Raw genomic sequence first — 17,126 nt, 5'->3', positions numbered from 1 at the left:
CACCTTTTACTTTCTCCTGTTTCATAAACGTATAATGAGTAAGTTCCTTTACAGAAAACTGCCACATCTAGCTGTCCTTTTTTTTGTAACCACTGCTTTGGGACTTTTTAAACAGATACCAAACTGTATTTCTTTTGTTTCATAGGTAAACCCCTCCATCTTTTACTGTAGAAAGAAATATATTTTATTCTACACAGTTTAGTTTCATTGTGGGCAAAAAAGTGAAAATGAGTTCCACAAAGTAGTGCTTTAAATTGAAAGCTGTACAGAAATTATGCTATTATTTCTAATTGTTCTTTAACTTAGAAGAGAACCATCATTAAACCAAGTATCTCTGTATTGTTTGTTTTTATAAAGTAGGAGACTTGCTGGCTAGCTTTTCACTTAAAAGTTAACAATCACTGAAAGTCACTGGCTAGAAAAGGCAGTTTAAGTTACTTTTAGATGTGTGGGGATAGAGAAATGGCTTGGTTAGGAGCACTAGCTGTTCCTCTAGAGGACCCGGGTTCAATTCCCAGCACCCATGTGGTAGCTCACAACTGTAACTTCCAGGGGATCCAGGGCACAAGGCATGCAGGCAAAATACCGAGACACACAAAGTAAAATAGATGTGTTAAGATTTCTTATAAAGCAAAATACCTGGAAACTACTCATTTTCCAAGTGTTGACTTTTTATCTAAACTGACATTGACAAACAACCCCCTCTTCCACAAGACATCCTCCCCCCACTGTCCCCCCCCCCCCCCCCCCCCTCCCCGGGGACGCTGTGGCCCAGGGGTTGGTTCAGGAGGAGGTGGGGGCAGTGCCCAGTGCCCTCTGACCTGCAGCTTCCCGGGATTTCACTTCTTGCCTGGATAATGAGCAGGTCCTGTCTTTATCAAGACTGAAATCAGAACAGCAACTCCAGCAGTCCTCACACACTGGCTGCTGTCCAGGGTGGTCAAGGCAGGAGCTATACACTCCTCAGCACTACTCTGGCCTTCCTGTCCCATTCTTCTGTTTTATCCTTGAAACAGTGCTGAGGACTAGAAACAGTCAGCCTCCAGCAACGTCAGGAAGGAGGCAGTAACCTAAAGCAGTCACTAGGCTTCAGATCCAAAGTCAGTCTTCCCTGGCAGGTGATGGTGGCCAAGGGAGAGAGTCCATCTCTTGGGAGGCGTCCCCACAGGGAGACCCCCTTGCTCAAGTAAGGCCCACACCCACGCACATAATACACAGCACGAAGTGGGTTTAATGGGCCAGTAAAAACAAAACCATGGAGCTGGGACAGTACATATTGACAGGGATATGGGGAGACTGGAGAAAGGAAATTGGGGCTATGGTCATATTTCCTTGTATGCATATATGAAATTCTCAAGAAAATTATTTTTAAAAAGTATTTGTGTATAGCAGAATATCATTAGGGATCATTTCATTCACACACACACACCCGTCGTGTTTGGCTCTGTCCTAGGTCTCCGGGCCCTCCAGCCTTTGGGTCCTGGCCCTCCAGGCAGTGTCAGGGGTGGGTAGGCTCCTCGTGGCATGGGTCTAAAACTGGACCAACCAGTCACTGGTCATGCCACCTTTACCCCAACACCTACTGCAGGCAGGACAAATTGTAGGTCGAAGCTTTTGTGGCTGGGCTGGTATCCCAGTCCCTCCACTGGAAGTCTTGCCTGGTCACAGGAGATGGCCAGTTCAGGCTCTGTATCCCCCACTGCTAGGAGTCTTAGCTAGTGTACTCAGGTTGGTGCCTGGCCCGAGTGTCAGCAGAGAAGCTTCATCCAGCAACTGATGGACACAGATGCAGACCCACAGCCAAACATTAGGCAGAGCTCAGAATCCTGCTGAAGAGGGGGAAGAAAGATTGGAGGAGCCAGAGGGGTCAAGGACATCACAAAAAAAACTCACAGAATCAACTAACCTGGGCTCATGGGGGGTGGAGAGGAGGTTGGGGGACTGGGAGGAGAGGAAGGAGGGGAAACTGCGGTTGGGATGTAAAGAATAATAATCTTATATAGATATAAAAAGAAGTACTTGGAAAAAAATAGACATATGCCAACAAGGATGAGGGAAGTCTCACAGAGTCCCCACCACTAGATGAAGAACTACAGACAATTAGTGGCTGCTGAATTAATCTTCTCAAGGGGCAAGCCCCCAATAGGCTATCCAGTCCTAAATGCATGTCCATACAAGCAACAATAACTGGACTCAGGAGATTAGGGGTAGGTGTGTGTGTGTGTGTGTGTGTAAAACAGTTGAAGGGTCATGAATGTGAGCGGGCATGGGGGTGATAGGGGAGAAGTTGGATGGGCACAGGAAGCTGTGGAAATATGAATACAGTATGCATATGGAAAAGTCTCAAAAATTTTAAGTTAAAAAATACATAAACAAATATTTCAAGTAAGAATCGTGTATCATGATACAACGAAAACAATCTCACTCTTGACTGCTCTATCTGTGGGCGTAAAGACAAAAAGACCCTTTTAACTGAAGAATAATGTAAATGTGCTAAAAGAACCAGCCATTCTTTTTTATTTATTTATTTTTATGTGCACTGGTGTTTTGTCTGCATGTATGGCTGTGTGAGGGTGTCAGATCTTGGAGTTACAGACAGTTGTGAGCTGCCATGTGGGTGCTGGGAGTTGAAGCCGGGTCTTCTGGCCGAGCCATCTCTCCAGCCCCCGAGCTGTTCAGAGTTCTGCCCTCTAATGGAGCACAGGGCACTGCCAGTCTGTGTTACAGATCACCTGCTGCCAGTCAGCGAGCCCATTACTACACATTCCTGTTCCTCATGCTTCTTCCCTATTGAAGGAAAAACCAACAATTTTGATGCTAGAGGACTCTGGAATTTCTAGAAGCTTCCACTTTATTCTGGAATGAAGATGAAACATGTGTTTGTTGCTATATTGAAAGTGCTTTTCAGGCCAGGCGGTGGTGGTGCACGCCTTTAATCCCAGCACTCGGGAGGCAGAGCTAGGCGGATCTCTGAGTTCAAGGCCAGCCTGGTCTACAGAGTGAGTTCCAGGACAGGCACCAAAACTACACAGAGAAACCCTGTCTCAAAAAACAAACAAACAAACAAAAAAACAAAGTGTTTTTCACCCTTTAGGGTACCATTAAAACGAGGCAGGTAGCTGTTGAGAAGGTATTACTGTCTACTTACCCCTATCAATGAATGCCAACCCACTTGTAGTAATGGTTTTTATTCCATATGGAGAAGTACAGTAGATGTGCAGAAACAAAACTACATAACCAAAGAGAGACTTTCACAAATATTAAAGGAAACAATAAATAGCCATAGGAATGAGAGCAGAGCTCAGAGAACGCTCATACAAATGGCCTAGCTTTTTGTACAAAGCACGCTACACACACAGGAACATACGCCGAAAAACACTGCAAGGTTCCTATTCGTACAAAACCTTAGTGATGTTCACACGAACATCATGGCTACTCCTTTTTAAAACATTCTGCAAATATAGAACTTCCTTCTCCCCAGGTCTGGAAAATACATCATTTCACATCTCAACATATAAAATACTCCCCCCCCCATCTCTCTCAAACCAGCATTTGAACATCCTCCACTTTCATATAAAAATACCATAAGCCAAGGTTCATCCCTGTACCTTATCTTTACAGATGAATAGCACCTCAGAGGTGTTCAGACGAGATAAAGTGCCGTTAGGGGTATCCTGTTAACATGCCATGGGAGCGCATCGTTCAGTGCAGTAACCAGCATGGATGGAGCTTACAGAGAACATGCAGACGGATGGCAGGGTTCTGTGGTTTGTCTTTAGGTTAACTTCTTCTGAGTTATATGTACAAGCCTGAATAAAACTGGGCTAGCTGTTTCTATATACAACATGTGACTGCAAAATAATGACTGCATAATGAAAACAACCAACCCCCCAGACCTCCAGGGTCCTGTGTACACACTGTCCCTAGAGGACATCGGAGGCTTGTTTCAGGGACTTCCGTCGCTGTCCAGAGCGCCTTTGGAACCAGTTAGAGCTAAGCTGTGGGCATCACCAAGGATGCTTGTCTTGGTACTTTTGCACAAAAGTATCTGACCTGGTTACCAACCGAAAGTCTAGATGGCCTTCCCCTTCTATCAGCAACACCATGAAGCATGAATATATTTCCAAAAAAAAAGGCTATAAAAATACTCTGCGAAAAAGACCATTAACATGGAAGTAAATGTGTGATCCCCTTTGAGTAACTGTCACGATGGAAATGATACTTGGGTGTGCTCGTATTTCAGTAACAGGAAAAAAACCTGCTGTTTACAGTCACATTTATTATATCTGGTCAAAAAGTACTCAGGTTGCAATGTTTATACACATGTAAGAACTGGGGTGTGACTAAGGGATCTGTAACTTTTTGAACATTCCCCCATCTTTCCCAGAATACACTTCCAGACATTATGTCAGGAATTAAAATCTTTTACCAGTGGATGTTTCTTTCTTCTCTAAGTAAATGTGCTTTTGTACACAGCAAACCAAACATCTCCTAAGAGAACAGCTTCAGTTGATATCTTCTTGGCAGCCTTTAAATTGACAGGTAGAAGCCGAGTGTAGTTTTTAATTGTTTAGCATTCCTGTTTGGGGGCGATTTCTAGCTATGTATTATAGTTTTATGCTACATTTTTAATATGTCAATGGCATTAGATCCACCCAAGAGGTGGAAAATATAGCTAAAATGTAATTCTTATTATGGAAAAAAAAAAAAAAGACATGATTCGCTACCCAAGCCAACAGACTGCACTCCAGATATTACAACATAGGGGCTGCTTAAGGCTCACACATTCGACTCTATGAAGGATCGCTTTGGTTTCGCTGAAGTGAGGTGGCTCCTGTGGGCTTCTGTACTGACATGAGGCGGCTGCTTAGAGATGTTTTCCTGGTACAGGTGAGGCACACCCTTCGTTATCCTGCTGTCTTGACAGAGGGCTGGGATTTGGCACTTACTCTCCTCCAGCTCCTTCACCTGTGCCCCGTTGGGGACACCCGTGCCCAGGGGGGAGACTGAGCAAGGTTTGGCTTGGCTACAGTAGCCTCCTGGCTTGAGAGGGGGCTTGTCGGAGTTAGGCTGCAGGCCAGCTGCAGTGGCTGTGTTTGTGAGTAGCCCCTCTGCCCCCTGGCAGTGCCACGAGCGACTCGGAGGATTGCTCTGCTGCTGAAACCTGGCAGTCTTGTCCATGATGCCCATGAAGGGAGTACTGCGGGGCCTGTGTTCACTGGTGCCGCCCTGCACCGGGTTGGTGCCCTTGTCTTTGATTCGAGAGTCTGGGCCTTGGACCTTGAATCCATCTGAAAAACTACTGCTTGAAGTCAAACTACTGGTGGAACTTGACATCTTTATGCTGCTAGACGGAGAGCCAGAAGAACCCGAGCTGGCGAGGGACGCCGCCGGGTGTCGCACATCGGGTCCACCCTGGCTCGGAGGAGGAGCTACATCCACAGTCATAGAGGCATGAGCCAAGAGCCGCTCGGCAGCTTTGATCTTGCTTGGTAGAGGATATGCAGTTCCGCTCTCACTGCGCTGCAGCTGGAGGTTCTGGCTGGGGCCCAGCCGATCCCCAAAGTGGCCACAACCAGTTCCTGCAGCGAAGGGACCCGTTCCCTCTAAATGCTGGTTTCTGCTGCCCGCAGGGGCTACCGATATTCTACCAGGCATGGGGCTTGGGGGAGGGTTATGGGAAGAGACTTGTATTTTTGTGCTACTGTTCCTCATGCTCGATTGCCCAGAACCCAGGTGTTGGTTGGTCTTCACGATCTGTGCCTGTTTGGTCGGCTGCATAACCAAGCCTGGCTGAGCTACAGTCTCTCTCAGGGACTTGCTGATTCCTGTCCTGCTCTGTGGTGACACTGGCCTGCCTTTGGACTGTAAGCCCTCTTGAAGGTTTCGGATATACGGGGAAGGGGCAGATGGCGGGGGCTGGGATCTGGGAGTTGGGGAAATGGATTCTTCCTGTGAAGACGTTTCTTCCTCTTCTGCCTCCTCGATGGGGAAGTGGTCCTTTAAACTGGAGGCTGGCGCATCCTCTTCATTGTCCGAGTCATTGGACGGAGCTGGCGGGGGACCCTGCTGCTTTTGCTGCTGGCTCCTCTGGAGCTGTTTGCACTCTTCCTCCACACGGGCCAGAAGCCTCTTGATTTCCTGATTGGTGGGACAGAGTTTCACGGCCTCCTGCAGGTCCGCCAGAGCTGCCAGGAACTGCCTTCATATGGAAGCAGAAGATGTGATTAGACGCCACATGTGAGCATGCTCGGAATGGAACTGTCCTTACGCTAGCTGTCCCCAGAGGGGAAAGAGCGAGGTTCAAGCACTGGCTGAGGTGGTGGAGTCCTGGTTGGCCCAGAGATGCAGGGCCAAGTCCAGTGCTTCGGGGCCAAGTCCAGTGCTGCACTCTGACCCAGGGCTTTGTGACTCCGCATCCCTGATCTATCTGTACAGACTCGCAGACAGAGGGTGCCAGAATCCTGCTCGCCCCATCATGTCCCCTTCTAACTCAGAGGTCAGACATAACCCTCTTCTGCTCCCGTGCCACCCCTATTTGTCAGTCTCCCTGAAACCAGACCTCAGCCGGTGTTCTGTGCTGGGGTATGGTGGGAAGACTCCGGAATGCCAGGAAAATGAAAGGGTAGCCACCAGAGTAACACCCACTACCACGCTCTTGGAAGCTACTGGTCTCTATTAAAAGGGATGGGGATTGTCTGAGTAACAACCCTGATGAAGGAATACCCTCAAACTCATCTAGGCTCCCATAGTCACGTGGGTGACCCCAGACAGTACCTGCTATTCCTCTTTGCTCTTGCCCGGGCATAAAAGGCTTCATAGGACTTGGGTTTCAATTCCAGAGCCTTCGAAGCAAATTCCTCTGCCAAGCCAAAGTCCTGGAGTCAACAGTTAAACACACGAGTCAGAAGTAGTGCCGAGAAAAGGGGCTGTCTCCTAGGAGCTCTGCTCTAAGGGCAACAGAGCCCTGGTACCTGGGGGAGGCAGGGTTCTGGGGAGGCAGGGCAGGACGCATTTCCCCGTCTGCTTGTTTAAAGTTGGATAATCGGAGCTTATGACTATTCTTAAGAATCCAGCACAGAAGCAGCAATTATGACTCAGGAGAGGGCAGGGGTAACAGGGCACAGAAGACAGGGGGGGGGCAGGAGAGGGTCCAGGCCAGGAGCAGTCTGTAGGTGTCTGGGTGCAGGGCTGCATCCTTCTGCTCTCTCAGCAGGGCAGGTGGTGTGAACCCGGAGCAGGTGAGTTACACAGGGTGGGAGTGGGGGGAGGGTAGGGGAGGATGACGTTCAAATCATTGGTAGGAAGAACTACAAAACATCTACTAGTAACAAACTACAAGTTAACCACTACTGGTTATCAATTGAGTGTTTACTAAGCAGGCCCTCTGAGAAAACGGCCACAGGGCAGGTTGACTGTGAGAGGTTGACTGGGTTGGACTTTTTCTTGATGGTTCACAGCACTGGCAGCATCCCAGCTGGGGGAGAGGGGGCGCAGCTTGCATTTGCTGCTTTCACTGAAGCAAAGGAAGTTCAACGTCAGCGCATTCATCAGCATTTTGGGAGGTGGGCAGTGGCTGTGACCCGGACCTGTAAGAGGTCCCTGAGAGCCCCGGGTCCCCACAGCACCCCAGTCAGGTTGGTAGTCCCAAGACTGAGCCTAGGGGATGGCTGTCCCCTGCTGCTAAGGAACGAAGGGCTGGGGATAACAACTCCGGCTTACGTTGGTTTTCCTCCGGCATCGAGACAGATTGAGATAGAGGGAGACTCTTAGTTCATTGAACGGCCTCATGTCTTCTCCGAATCCTTCCCGAGGGAACTTCCTTAAGGCATACTGGTACCTCTGGGCCGCCTCCTTCATCTTCCCTTTCTAGGATTCAAAACCCACATGAAGTTAACCTTTCCCAGGGGCTCTAAGATGAACCACCATGCTGAAGACCATCACGTAAAATCATCATGGCCCAGAAGAAGGATCCAGATGGGTAGGTGTCTTATAGGAACCAGGAGACTAGTCTGAGCATGATCAGGCTGCACCGACTTCACATGTAATCACCCAGCAAGGAAAAAGACGGCTGAACAAGAAAAGTGTTTGTAAACTGCAAAATCACGAACTCCCCATCTTCACCCATCAAATTATCTTCTCGCATGTAATTTCAGTGTTATTTCAAGAACCATGTTTCGCTGAAATATATTTTAATTTCAAGTATAATATGAAAAAAAACGCTGTAGTTTCTAAGTCAGCTAGTGCCTCAAGGATAAACCTGCAGCTTGCTGGAGAATAATAATAATGCTTCTTTTAGAGGCGCTGAAGAACTGACTTCAAAAATCAGAGCCAGAGCCCATCCCTCTCCAAGCTGAGGAAATCCATTTGCTCAGGCAGCCCACTGCACAGCAGGAGCTGCAGCCTGTTGGAAATGGCTTGATATTTCTGACATAATTACCTAGCAGAACCCCCATTAAAACTACTTCAAAGCCACAACAGTATCCACCCTGAACTCAATTTCCAACCGACTCCAAGCTGGAACCCTGCTGGGTCATGCTGTAGGCCTAGTTATTTGTTACTATGAAAAAAAAAAAAAAAACCAACAGAAAGGAAATAAATGAACAACATAGCAGATAAAGCTGCCTAGTAGTGAAAAGGAGTAAGTAGTCACGATCTCCCCCCCCCACCCCCCCCCACCCCGGGAATCTTAATTCTACCTAATTACAGGTCTGGAAGGAGTAGTAACCTATGTAAAGGGCCTCCACACCTACCCAAGCCAGGCGGTGGCCACAGACATAGATTTACGGTTTTCCTGGGGCAGAGCCACACTGCCTTGCCTGTGCCTACAGAACCTGAGCCTACAGAACCTGAGCCCACAGAACCTGTGCCTACAGAACCTGAGTCTACAGAACCTGAGCCTACAGAACCTGAGCCCACAGAACCTGAGTCTATCTCTGTGCCAGCAGTGGCTGACTGGTCTGGAGAGACTGCAAAGCTGCATGCATTTACCAGAGCTACCCACCATGGATCTAAACTGGTAGCTCCTTTGGGAAAATTGAAAGTCAAATTTATGAATCTGTAGGTTTTATTTCCACTTCTGAGGGAAACTGAGAAAAAAACCAACAACAACCTATCTCTTGAGAAACTGAGAGCATGTTACTTGGTCACATTCAATAAAAATATCACTAAAAACACTTAAAATCCCCAAATTTAGAGAATTAAGAACTGGGAAGTGAAAGGCCGGGGGTGAGAGGGGAACACTGGCTGGTTCTTTTAATTTCCTTTCCAAATACACTGATGTACTTGGCATGTATTGTGTAGGCACACACACACCCCACAGATGCACGTGGGGGTCAGAGGACAACCTGTAGGATTCCTTTCTCTGCTTCTCCCAGGTGGGCGGGCCTAGGATTCCGAGGGGCTGCCAACCTAGGCAGCCAACAGCCAACCACTGCATCCTCCTCCTCCTGTCCCCTGAAACGTTCTCTTCTTCTACAAATGCTCCTTGGTGTCTTTTGCCATGTACCTCGTGACGAGGTCCAGTGCCATGCTTGGAAATTTGACAGGCGGGGAAACCAAGGGACCTTCCTGTGGGACGTGCCAGCTGACCTAGCAGTGGCTCTCCTTCATGCAGGAGCTTAGACAGGAAGTCACAGCCAGCACCAGGAGTATCACCAACAATTGTTCTCAAACACAAAGAGAAGTGCTTTCCCATTAAGATTCTGCTGTTTGGAGATTAACAGGCTCCTGGGCAAGAGGTCAGGTTAGAAAGTTTGGGAACTTCTGTTCTTGCGAAGTTACACTCTCTGACAGAAGCATGGCTGCAACATCCAACACCAAACTCAGGGGTGGTCCCAAGTCAACAACGGCGGCCCAGAAAGGGACGAAGCCTCTTACCTTGTACATCACATTTCCTTCCTCCATCAATTTCTGCAAAAGTATAATCAAAATATCAGGTTTGGATGTGGCCATTGCCCAAGCGGCATTTCCTGCAAAATAAACATGCCGTCAGAGGTGCTTCCTCGGCCCAGGAGGCAGTTCCCTTCTGCGGCCCCAACACTCGACAGGACCAGCCGCAGGAACTCAGGGCAAGGCAGTGCTGGGCTGTGCCCGGCGTTTCCGGCAGCAGGACTCTAGCAGGCTGGTTTAAACTATTTTATGCCACGGCAAGCCCTGTGGAGGAATCATCAGTGCCCACAAAAGCTATCTTATCGCTCCACTAACACTGGAAACGAAGATGCTGGCCTTCACCTGAGGAGGAGTCCAGAAAAGCAAGGAGGCCCTTAAGGGCATCCTCCTGGCTCCCTGAAACACCCAGCACAGCAGGGGTGGGAAGCTGCTGTCCCCAAGGCCCCAGCACTCTGACCACAGGCCACTCTGAGGTCCTAGCTTGGATCCCCTGCCCGGTCCCTGTCCAGCTTCTCTTTGGTCTGGCTCTAGCCTCATCTCTAGCCCTCAACCTGGCCTTGGGACACTGCTAATCACACACATACAGCTCTGCCACGTACTATGACCTTGGGAGGCCACGGAGCACCTTGTGTTTTGTGTTTGATTTCAGGTACAAAGACGGCATCACCACTGCCCACATACAGGATCAAGGTAAAAAGGGAAACTGGTCCCACACTGGGAAAAACCGTTTTACCCCCCGTACCCAGACCTGCTCATGGTCAAAGGGCCTTGGCAGCAAATCCAAATGGGCCCTGCGGTTCTTCCCTGCGTACATGCCAAATTTACGTGAGGCTCCACTAGCCACATACGTGGGCCTCCACACAACCCTTGGCCAAGGCCACTCTCTCCTCAGTGTCGTCTTCATAGCAATTGTGTGCACCGGGGTCAGAACTTTCTGTCAAGCTGTCATGATAACGCTAGAACAGCAGCTTGTTCTACAGAACCATCCAGGGCGTTCTAGCCGCGGATGCTCAGCCCATGTGCAAGTGCAGCAGAGCCCAACCGCAGTGGTCTGAATGAGAACGGCCCCCATAGGCTCATATATTCATTTATTTGAATGGTTGGGTCCCAGTTGGGTGGAACTGTTTGGGTAGGATTAGGAGGTGTGGTCTTGTGGGAGGAGGTGTGTCTCGGGGGTGAGCTTTGAGGCTTCAAAAGCCCACACCATTCCCAGTTGTCTCTCTGTCTCATGCTACTGGATCAGATGCAAGCTCTCAGCTACTGCTCTAGCGCCATGCCCGCCTGCTGCCATGGTCCCCACCATGATGGTCGTGGACTCCCCCTCTGGACTCTAACTCTTCCTTCTTGGCCATGTTCTCATCACAGCACTAAAAAAGGAAGACACTAACACTTCCTGGTGTGAGTGTCCCTCCCACTTAGCCTCTGCTCTCTGCCTACCAGGAGAGGATGTTATATGCTAAAAGGCAGCAAGATGGCTCAGGGGTTGAAGGCACTTGCCTCTAAGGCTGGGGACCCGAGTTTAATCCCTGGGACCCACGAACCGCCCTCTGCCCTCTGTGTATAGCCTGTGTTCACACACAGAATAAAATGTAATTTTTTTTTTTTAAACAAGAAAATCGAAAGCAACTTCAGTTTACGGGATGACTGGGATTAAATGAGACATGAGACAGAGCAGAGCAGGAGGCAGAGAGAGAGGGAGAGAGAGGGAGAGAGAGGGAGAGAGAGAGAGAGAGAGAGAGAGAGAGAGAGAGAGAGAGAGAGAGAGAGCGCACACACACACACACACACACACACACACACACACACACACACACGCTGCCAGCCCCCAGCAGGTAATCTTCAGTCCTTTCAGGAAAGGTGCTTGCTGGAAGCCAACCCTCTGGCCCCGCTGCCCCCGCTGCCCCCGCTGCCCCCCGCTGCCCCCGCTGCCCCGCTGCCCCGGAGTGGGGTTCACTGACCTAGTTTGGCTCCCTTTCTAAGCAGTGTAACCACCACAGCGGTGTTTCGACAGCCAATGGCTCTGTCCAGGGGGCGCATCCCACTGTGGTCCACGTGCTCAATCACGGCTCCCTTCTCCACCAGATACAGCACCTGGAGCAGCAGGGACAGCACAAGCCTGAGGAACAGTCCCTGGCAGGAGCGGTCATTGCGGGTGTGTGTGTGTGGGGGGGGGAGGCGTGTGTGTGTGTGTGTGTCAACGGACACCAAGGAAAGGGGCTACAGCCATGACTGGACTCTCTCTGCTGAAGCGACTCTGCTGTCAGTGATGAGGAAGGCAAGCCGACAGGTACAGACAGGTGTGAGCCCAAGGACAGGATCTGTGTCTGACCCCACTTCCACGGCCACAGACAAGACTCATGGTCACCTTTTCACCTGCGACTAGCAGGGAGGCTGCTGCCATGGCCTTTGGCATGCTCCAGACACAGACTCACACAGCGTGAGAGGACAAGCTGCAGACGTGAGCAGCCTGGAACCAGATGGGCCAGAGTCAGTCACTTCAGGGCTTAAGAAAGAGGTGACACTGTCAGGACTGTGAAGATGGGGCGTCTGAGGTCACCGTATCAAGGCTGGGGATGAGGAAACAGCTGCGTGTGCACGACACGGGAAATGCCAAGAAAAAAAACTACCTTGGCCACTCCAAATTTTCCACTTACTAGAAAAGAAACTTCTGTCCAGCTTAGATGGTTGTGTGTCTGCAACAGGACGTGTTTCCTACCAATAAATCCGCTGGGTGTTCAAAATGACACTAGCGAAGCTACTGTCTAGAATATGAAAGAGCTACACCAACCATAAAACCAAACCAACACGTGGGTAAGGGACGTCAACAGACATTTCTCCGAAGAGGAGACCCAGCAAGCATGTGAAAGAGATGGTGAGTCCCTAGTTGTTAGAGAAATGAAAATCAAAGCCATGGTGTGGGATCAACCCACACTCACAGGACTGTATTTTCTAAAAGAGTGGGGTGGGTGTTAACGATGACGTCAAGACACTGGAGCCCTGTGATGGAAATGCAAGCTCCCACTCGTGGACGGTGGAGTGGAGAGGGGCTGTGTGGTGGTGGGCCGTCCTTAGAGAGCTTTAAAAACAGAATTACTGCCAGGGATAGTGGTGCGCACATCTGCCATCAGAGTATTTGAGAGGTAGAGTGGGGAGGGTCAGAAGTGCAAGGCCAACCTTGGCTACAGTGGGAGCTGGAGGCCAGGCTGGGCTGTGTGAGACGTTATCTTTAAAAAACAGCATTACCCTATGACCTTGCAAGGGCATTTCTGAGCATGGAGCCATAAAGATTGAGAGTGGGGCCTTTTAAGAGTTATTTGTCCAGTCATATTTCTACTGATGCCTGAATGCATGAATAAAATCCTGGCCCCAGGTCACCGCCTTTCCACAGCACGACATGTGTCTCTCTGGCCCATCCTCTCATCGGATGCATGGGACTAAGGAAGCAGGCTCCCAGGTAGCTCAGAAATGCCCTGGTGCCTGCAGAGGTCTGGAATGCACATCTGCCCTGGAAGACATCTCCCAGTTCTCAGTTTCTAAATGAAAATTATAACTAGAAATAATTTAAAACAATTAGGATATTATAAATTAACTATTCTCTTAATAATTTTTCTTAAGGGAAAGTAGTTTCTGAATGAGCTATATAGGAATTTTATTTATATGCATCACATGATTAAAAATAAAGCTATGAATCGGGCATACATGTTAAACTCTATGTCTGCAGTACATGCAGTTGGTAGGGGTAGGACTTTCAAGCTTTAAAAAGCACATTAAGACCTCGACTAACAGTCTTGGGTTGGACTGCATGTAACAGAGTTATAGACAATTGAAAAAATCCCACACACCATGTGTACGTGTGTGTACACACACAGAGGCCACAGTCAGACAGCTTCACAGAGCCTGTGCCTCAGAGCAGGCACCTCGTTCCATCTGACCCATCCTGCACACGGGAAGGCACCCACACCGGAAGTGACCATCCACTAGTACCCACCGTCTCTGCGTCACCATAGAAGGCGGCCAGGTCCAAGGGAGTACGGCCATTTTTGTCCGTCTGATCTATCTCTGCTCCTTCTTCAACCAGGTACTGGACCACGGCCCTGTGACCCTTCAGACATGCCCAACTCAATGCTGACAGGCCCTCTTTGTCCAGGGAAGAAAGAGCAGCGCCTGAGAGAAGAGTCCATTTACAACTGGTTGGCAGAAATGAAGGTGTCCTAAAAGACACTTGTGTTTCCCAATCTCACTACCAGACTGTTGAAAAATGTACCCCAAAGAATGAGATTTCCCCCCAAGAATCTCATGCTGAGAGAAGGAAACTACACCAGCCAGGGGGAGAACTTGTCTCCCAAGAAGAGATCTCCCAGTTCTAATAACTTGTTAGACCACCTAACAGGACAAGATGGAAGCCCAGACAATGATGGGTCAGTGGCATGTGGGACCAGACCTCAACTGGAACTACTTAGATGTTCATATCCTTGGCCCTTACATTAAACATTGATTTCACTTCAGGACCCCAAGATAGACTTGAGGAGGCTGCTGGACCTTTGTCCCTTTCCCAATGTGGCCACACTGAGTAGATTTCCTTTTTCTGCCTTCTACTTCTAATTTGGTTCTTTTAATTGGCATATTGAAGAGGGGCCGCTGGATCTGACTTGGGCCACAGGTTGTAATCCTCAAGTCCAGTAATACGATCTCAGAACGTGAATAAACCTGGGCTGCCGAGGGTCCCACCATCTGGATGCCCGCCTGGGAGTGTGTCAGCCTGAGCAGGTTTCATGGCCAGAGGGGCTCACCGAGGCCGAATGGTAAGGCCCCAGGCTGCATCATGCCTTAGAAAAGCCACAGGACGAAAAGACCCGTGGGGAAGCCAAAAGTACTAGTGGGTCTCTGCAAAAGCAGCCAGCGTCCTGCAACACACCATACCTTTTGAAAGGAGGAACTCCACGGTGCTCAGGTGTCCTTCACAGGCAGCCACCATGAGAGGTGTCCGGCCCTGCTTGTCACCCAGGTTCACATCACAGCCATGTTCCAAAAGCAATCTGACAATCTGAAAGGAGCACTGAGAATCAGCCCCCTGCTGCGCTTACAGCCTCAGTCTCTATACCCAGCCTGTTTCTCCATCCTTCCCACCCGATGTGTGATACGTGGGGCCCAAACAATCTTTCTATTGTATTCCTTTCAGCAAAATCTTTTTCTATGTATTCTTTTAGCGTGCCCAGTTGTTATGTGTACAAAATCACATATACCAGGTAGAATTAGTAGTGAGGCATGCCAGTCACAATTAGGTGACTGGTAGGACAGTCACATTGGGAGGAGGCGGGGCTAACTCAGGATAGGAAGGGGCCAGCCCTTGCCATTAAGGTTCCAAATTGGTCCTGTGTATCTAGGGTTCTGAAGCAATAGATTTAACCAACTAATGGCATTCAATCTATAGACTAAATGCAAGTACTGTGCCATTATAAAGGACTTGAGCATTCTTAGATTTGACATCTGTGGACAAACTGAGAGGGGGCAAACTATAGTCACGCAGGAGAGCGACTCTGCACCCTCAGTTACATGCTTTGCCAAGATGTAGCACCAAGGGGTGGCTTGTCCTTCTCAGAGGACAACTCTGAGCAAAGCTCCTCAAAGTGAATTCTCAGCATCAGCCATGTGCTTCACACCGTGCACAGTAAGGTTGGGGAGAAAAATCAGAAACACAGGCAGGAGTCGAATGTAGTCCTTGTGCTGGAGGAAGCCACTTTATCCACTGGGTCGGCCCAGGTTACCCAGGCACGTCACCTGCTTCAATGCCAGTGACGGAGTGGCATATTCCCTCTGCTTTCACTTTACGCACCAGCAAATCCCCTCCCCCTTCCTCGTCAGTTAGGAGACGCTGAGGCAGGCAGAGGGTTAGTCATAGGCACTGTATGAGCGGTCCTGAAGCTGTGTGTGTGTGTGCACAACGCAGGCGCAACCATGGCACCAAGTAGGAGCAGAGATGTGATCGCTGTTTCAAAACGAAGGAAGCAGCTGAGGGCCAGCGATGCCCTGCTGCTCCCTTGCATTAAAGATGGTATAAGAATGGTTCTTCCAAGAAGCAGCCTGGTAGCTATTATTCAAATATGCTGTACGGACAGGCTACAAAGAAATAACAGCAGCAGATATGCCATGGTGGATCTTGTAGCACTGTAATCCAATCCTCTTGGAGTTAAGGGAACTACTGTGTGTCTGTGGCGTGGCCAGTCTTCTGGCCAGCCCGTCCGCCTCACTGACTGTAACTGTCCGTCATGTTGGCCTCTGAGAAGCAGTCATGATGGCGGAGGGAGAAGCCGCCAGGGATGGGACAGAGCCTCAAGGGTTACAAGTGCTCTCAGCAGTGAGTCCCATCCCCACCCACTGTTCCTGAAGCAGCTAGGGGCCCCCAGGTACCTGCCAATGCCCCTGGCGGGCTGCACAAAACAGAGGGGGGACCCCTCTCCTGTTGGCCCGAGACACAGCAGCTCCACGCTCCAGCAGCAGCTCGCAGACCTCCAGTTTTCCTCGCCCGGCAGCAGCAGTCAGGGCTGGGGAAGGGGGAGAGGGGAGGGGGTTGTCAGCGGGGACGGGAGGTGCAGAGCGAGGGCCTTGAGGGGCTCTGTGCAAGTGTGTGCTCTTTCCCTCCGAGTCTGGGTGGGCCTATGACATCTGCGATCCACAGAGCACGGCGGCACTAGGCTAACGTCTGGGCCTGGGTCTCTGGAAATGGGCGACTTGTGCTGCCCCTGAATGCTTGTTCCGGGAAGCCGGCTGCCAAGCTGTGAGGAAGACTGAGCAGCTCTGAGGTGAGCTCAACAGGGACAAAATTGAGGCTGCATGCCCTTGACAGTCTCAGGGAAGCTCTCGGCGGACGGCATCGGGGCCAGCCATGTGTGAACTGTCCTACGTATGTCTCCAGCTCAAGTCAAACTATACTCCTAGAGCTATGAGGGCAAAGACACACCAGCTGGCCCCAGCATGCTTTGCTTGAACCCCGGACTCATTAATTTGGGGCTTGTTTTCTTCAACAAGAGATAGTCAGAACACAGTATATCACAAACAGACTGGTGTTATGCTCAAAAAAACTGAAGCCTCTTAGCCTTCAGTTAGAGTCCCCTCAATGAAACATAATTACAGAGGGGCTGGAGAGACGGCTCCGGGGTGAAGAGCACTCTCTGCTCTTCCAGGAGACCCCAGTTCAGGCCCCCAGCACCTTCATTAAGCTGCTCGCAAACACCTGT

At 49.8% G+C, this 17,126-nt stretch overlaps 1 protein-coding gene across 6 annotated transcripts in view; it reads right to left on the bottom strand.

Annotated features, from left to right (window-relative positions):
• Positions 1-3,172: 3,172 nt before the first annotated feature.
• The window catches only part of Tanc1 (tetratricopeptide repeat, ankyrin repeat and coiled-coil containing 1), a 229,452-nt gene continuing 215,498 nt past the window's right edge, over positions 3,173-17,126 (bottom strand). For all 6 annotated transcript variants that reach the window (XM_052723607.1, XM_052723606.1, XM_052723610.1 and 3 more), the window contains exons 20-27: positions 16,300-16,433; positions 14,812-14,935; positions 13,880-14,055; positions 11,850-11,982; positions 9,880-9,971; positions 7,723-7,869; positions 6,778-6,878; positions 3,173-6,202 (exon numbers count right to left, since the gene is read on the bottom strand). In XM_052723607.1, the coding sequence (XP_052579567.1) occupies positions 4,780-6,202; positions 6,778-6,878; positions 7,723-7,869; positions 9,880-9,971; positions 11,850-11,982; positions 13,880-14,055; positions 14,812-14,935; positions 16,300-16,433 (2,330 nt within the window). In that variant the 3' untranslated portion in view covers positions 3,173-4,779. The remainder of the gene's footprint in view (positions 6,203-6,777; positions 6,879-7,722; positions 7,870-9,879; positions 9,972-11,849; positions 11,983-13,879; positions 14,056-14,811; positions 14,936-16,299; positions 16,434-17,126) is intronic.

This window comes from Peromyscus californicus, unplaced genomic scaffold, assembly GCF_007827085.1.
Source record: "Peromyscus californicus insignis strain IS unplaced genomic scaffold, ASM782708v3 Scaffold_7__1_contigs__length_154581171, whole genome shotgun sequence".
NCBI classification, from domain to species: Eukaryota; Metazoa; Chordata; class Mammalia; order Rodentia; family Cricetidae; genus Peromyscus; species Peromyscus californicus.
This window is presented reverse-complemented; position numbering and strand designations above follow the sequence as displayed.